The sequence below is a fragment of the Diadema antillarum genome, unplaced genomic scaffold (assembly GCF_040938485.1).
Source record: "Diadema antillarum isolate AM-2024a unplaced genomic scaffold, OU_Dant_1.0 seq00000079_RagTag, whole genome shotgun sequence".
Classification (NCBI taxonomy): domain Eukaryota; kingdom Metazoa; phylum Echinodermata; class Echinoidea; order Diadematoida; family Diadematidae; genus Diadema; species Diadema antillarum.
In genome coordinates this window covers 1294607-1300000 of record NW_027271172.1, presented here as the reverse complement: position 1 = coordinate 1300000, position 5394 = coordinate 1294607, and the positions used below count along the sequence as shown (strand labels likewise).

The following is a 5394-nucleotide window of genomic DNA, read 5'->3' as shown; positions in this document are numbered from 1 at the left end:
AAATCGGGAGTCACAATTGGAAATCACTGCAAAAATATCCATAAAAGATTATGATCTGTGATAGATAGGGTAATACAAAGCAAGTCATATCTCAAAAGTAAAGAGTCAACTGAATAAACTGGTGGCCATGTGTTTACAGCAAGGATGTCTACTCCTATTACACCAGTGTCACACATTACCTAGATATCAAAAGTGGTGTTGACATGCTTCTTGCCTTGTTGGGTTCACATTTTGCCTGGCTACCTCTGGCTAACAAGTCACATGACCATCTGTCAATCATCGTGAGATCAAAATGCAAGGTACAGTGTATCTCTTGATTCTGCAGGGCACGGCATGGATGCACGTACCTACAGACCAGCCCTTCCAGTCCATCTCGGTGGGGGGCAAGTACCGGATATGGGCCGTGGCGAGGGATGGTTCAGCCTTCTTCCGCAACGGGGTCAGTGACTCCAACAGGACAGGTACGTCGACCTGTTATCACCTCTCTAAATTTTGGTGCCTTGAATGCAGAGAGGAATAAGCCCTAGCTCCTCTTTTTTGATGCTTTCATGAAAGTGACAGTATAGGCTTGGTAAATACGTAACATTCTGATTCCTGGCTCTGTATTCTGTTTAATATGTTTTTACCTCGCCATTGCCATTTTTTTGATACGATTGTGTTTGTGAATCTCATCCAATTAAACAAAATCATATTTAAGAAAATTTTTAGTCGAGACTTGATACATTGGCATGCCGACATGCTATACCTGTCTGAGGAGGCTCATGGTAGGCAATCTATACAGTTTGTACACTGTCGTTCATGCCAACAAGACTTAGAATTTGATGGCAGTGGCACGTGGATCAGACAGTTTAAGACGAGACCTACTGTGATGGTAGAAATCACATCTTGTTTCGAGGAAAATGCACAAGCATTCGCAATTAAGTCCAGACATTTTGACATGAAAGCTGGTGACATAATGCACTCGATTTTCTTCTGCAGGTGAAACATGGTTCCACATCGCCCCGCCGTCAGTGGCCCCTCTGAAACAGATCTCAGTTGGAATGTCCAGCGCCTGGGCCATTGATGCCCAAAGTGAGTTGGAGCCCTTCCCTGACATCTGACCAATCTTCTATGTCATAGGAACCAGTCATTAATTACATTTTCAGCATCAATGAAAACAGCATTAAGTCACAGGAATCATAATTTAGAGCTGTGCTTCTCAACCAATAGGCTGCGGTCCACTGTTGGGCTGCGAAGCTCTCACTGGTGGACCGCGATGTTGACCAAAAATGAAATTTAAAAAGTTAACATTCTATCTAACTGGGCCTCGAAAAAAGTCTGTAGGAGCCAAAGTGGGCCTTAAGTTGAAAAGGGTTGAGAAGCACAGATTTAGATTGTTCATCAGGTATTTTTATGCTTGAAGGGACTCTGGGTGAATTTACCATGACTCCTACAAAATAACATAACAAGGTCCTCAAATAAACTTGGTGATCATGATGCCAAGTTTGTGTCATTCTTTAGCACACTTTGTATCATTTAGTCTGGCAAGCAACATTAGAATTATTCGGCACATTATCATAAGGGGAGGGGTGATATAGAAGGGGTCTAAACTTTTCCAAATGCCATTCATTGTTTTGTACCAGAAAGAGTTTGCTCACTCTCTCAGGAAAAAAGAAAGAAAGAAAAAGAAAATGAACAGAAAACAGCGTTGGGGTCAGTTGGTAGTGCTGCTACCCAGTTGCATGCTACCCAGTAGCCTGTAAGTGATAGGGTCAAATCCTAGGCTGGTTCCTTTCCTTTTCATTTGAGTCAATTACAATACAGATCAAATGTGCAATCTTTTATTTACAGAGTGTAAAAGAAATTAAAAGAAATACAACGAAGAAGAAGCTCTGATCCTTTGAATTTGGTTTGATTGAACTCTAGTGAACCTATGGTTCAGACAGGATATCACCCCAACCTTCCCAGAAGGCACCAGGTGGATCCAGGTCAGTCCCAAGGTACGCAAGGTGTCCGTCGGCCCAGAGGACCAGGTCAGTGTCCAGTTCTTCTTTTATATATCTCCCGTGTTGATGATTTCTGCCTCAGATGCCTTTCTTCCCTCTTATGTATCACGTCCATGCAACGCTTAAAATGTAAAACATGCCTGTCAGAAGTTTCAGACACGACGGTGCTTTAGCAGATATGACTTTGCAGTACCGTGTTTGCGTTATGTGACGGTGTAATCTTCACTGTGTCAACCATGTCAAATGTCCAATTTTTTATTTTCTTTTTCATGTAGTATGCAATTGAGAGTTTTAATATCCAGCTATTATAATGTCGAAAATACAATGTACTAAACATTTCATTTCTTCATTGGATGGTCACAGAAAAAAAAAAAATGATGAAACTAAAAATAGAAATAAGGAAAGAACACAGTGATACACAATAGATAGGTGTCAGTTAGAGTTTGTATGTACTGATGTTGTGAATTTGTCTTGCGACTCTTTCAAATTATGGCAAACACCTGGAGATATCTGTGCGAAACACAAACATTGCGTGAAGTCATATCAGTTGACATATTGGTAGTGACCTTTGCCCTGCCAATAGTTGCCAATACCGTGTAGTTGTTAGAATCACATGTACAAATGTATGCTGTCACGACACTGTTGAGGGGTCTTTGAACAAATTTCATCATGCCATTTGGAAGAAACCATACAAAGATGAAAAGTTTATTAAGTCTACAGTACTCTCTGCAGAGACAAATTAAATTGTGGTAAGTCTGGTCACTCGGTGAGTTTCATTTACATGTATATTGAAGCATTTTGATAGCAATCATATTTAACTGCCGTATTTTCAAAGCATTAATATTCTTTCTTTCTTTTCGACATGCCAGCTACACCAGTGAAGCTCAGTTATACTTCCAGTTTTGTCTTTTTGAAGCTAAAATCATTGTTTGGGCAATGCCTTAAAGTTTTCCCACATGTTTGTATTTGTTTCTGTCTACAAGGTGTGGATTGTGGCAGACCAGGTGGATGGGGCCAGGGGTGTGGTCTGCAGACGAGATGGGATCACTGCCAACAAACGCACAGGGACAGCCTGGGACAAAGGAGCTGGGGTGAGTCCAGTAATGTACATCTATCAACCTCAACTCACAAATAGATTCTTATCTCTGGATTATTGTCCTAATAATTAATTTGTTTGTGTACTTTTTTCCAGCTGGAAACCTAGGAGCTAGACTAAATTTTGCATAATTGTTCTTTTGCCTTCAAATCACTCATCATTCAAGCTTATTATTGTCATGGTTAAGTTTTTGAAGTGAAAAACTATGTAATGTTCAAGTTGACTTTTATGCATACAATGTAGGTAAACTTGTTGAAGACGAGTCCTGAGTATACTAGGGCAGGTGTCTATGGAAAATGCATGTTGTAGCAATATTAGCCCTTCTTCAACAGGTTAAATCAGACAAACAGAACTGAAACTTTGTCAAGATTAGACACACACACACACACACAAAAGACATGGAATAGAAAATCTTTTAAGATTTTCATTCAATGATAACAACAGTCACCATTACATATATACATGTATGTAAATTAGACCAGAAGATTATGTCTCACCCTCATAACCAATTAGAGTTTGATATGATATGATGACATCATTTTTTAAAATCTGCTTTGCACATTATGTGTACAGACTTTCTGCATGCAACTATGAGAATAGATGATGCTATGTGGTTAGTTTCTACATATTTAACCGCGATGTCAACTTGAGTATCCGGTGAATATAACACGCATCAGAACTTTTTGTTCAATTTGTATGTCGATTAAGCTGTAGCCAATTCTACTGTATGTGAGACAGCTGTACTGCACTTAGTGATTTTCCTACAGTGCCCTTATTTGATACAGAGAACAAAAATTAATTCATTTGTCATCTCTGACTCTTTCCACAGGGAGGCGTCATGCACCTGTGTGTCCGAGGGTGTACCAAGGAGGAGGAGAAGGAGCCAGAGGTGGAGGACAGTGCCATGGCAACCATCCACGGCAGCACACTGGAGGCACGCCGGCAGGCCGATCCACTCCGCCCCTACATCAGCTCCGATAGCAATGCCGTCTGCTAGCGGTCGGGGCTCGGCGTTTCTCGACGAAAGTTTAGTTTCTACCACAAGAGAGAGCCCTTTTGCGAGTTTGCAGAGGAATCTCGTCTTCGTATGTTTCAAATCTCTCTTCAAATTTGTTTGTCTAAATCCAAGATTGGTCTTCTTTTAGAAGGCATAGGAAATATTTAGCTACATCCAGCGTGTGTTCTTTGTGTTTGCCAAGCCAGAGTGGACTTTTTAGGGCAGACTAGGGTTGACCACAGTATATACAGCAGGGTACCATGATGTCCAGTGGTTACATTTTTGATGTGTGTCCCTGCATTTTGAGCTTCCATCTGTAATGGTTTGATATCATTCACACAATCCTTGTACATTATCAAATGTTTTCATGCATTACGCTGTACTTTCTGTAAGATCAGCAAGTCCCTTTGAAATTATCCAGATCTTTCTTATCTGTTTTGAAATCAACAGAGCTTGTCATTTGCACCAAGAGAAGATGTCTAGCACTCTCACTCATTAACCACTCTTGTGGAAACATTTGGTTTTTGGTCCAGTTTTTCATTTTTATATTTTCACAGTTCTGAGGTAGAGTGTAAGAGAACTCTGTTTTATTATGTTGGAAATTTAGACATTGTCATGTTTTTATAAGTTGGTAAAATGATTTCGATATTGAGAAAAAAGACTTGATGTGTGAAAAGAACAACAGATCTATCCAAAGGTTTTGTTTGACCTTTCCTCATACGATTACACTCCAACTGCAATCCGTTTTGTTTACGTCAAACACTTGTGCATTCATATTGGTGTCAAAATAAACAGCGATCCATTGTCTAGATTATTAATTATGTTGTGTGTGCGCAGAAACCATTCTCGAATTGAAAGGGTTCAATTCCATGACTGAACTCCACGATGCATGCTGCCAAGTCTGTACATTCTGCAGAGTGGGTGAACAATTTGTGCAATTCTGCATTGCAGCTGAACTCTGTGCAAGTGATAGCTGTGATTTTTCACAGCGGTCGACAGCGATGTTTAACTACGCAGTGCTCTACTAAAGTAAAAGCCAATCCTCTTTGCTGCAGCTGTGTGCATGACTTGGTATGGTGCCATATTATTGCTGCCCCCATATTGCATGCGAGAAGATCAGACCAGGGCCCTGTTTCATAAAGCTGTTCGTAAAGTTACGAACAACTTACGAGCGACTGGTGATCAGTTCTGATGTGCTATACTTATCAGAATTTCCATAATTCAGCACAAGAACTGATCACCAGTTGCTTGTAAGTCACTCGTAACTTTACGAGCAGCTTTATGAAACACCCCCCAGGTTGTGTTGTGCCTTTGCA

General features: G+C 40.5%; 1 protein-coding gene across 1 annotated transcript in view; it reads left to right on the top strand.

The window, feature by feature from the left end:
- The window catches only part of LOC139726132 (tectonin beta-propeller repeat-containing protein 1-like), a 38443-nt gene extending 34186 nt beyond the window's left edge, over window positions 1-4257 (top strand). Inside the window, exons 20-24 of the mRNA XM_071637210.1 lie at window positions 326-461; window positions 979-1071; window positions 1906-2012; window positions 2969-3076; window positions 3911-4257. Coding sequence (XP_071493311.1) covers window positions 326-461; window positions 979-1071; window positions 1906-2012; window positions 2969-3076; window positions 3911-4078 — 612 coding nt within the window. The 3' untranslated portion in view covers window positions 4079-4257. The remainder of the gene's footprint in view (window positions 1-325; window positions 462-978; window positions 1072-1905; window positions 2013-2968; window positions 3077-3910) is intronic.
- Window positions 4258-5394: the final 1137 nt, after the last annotated feature.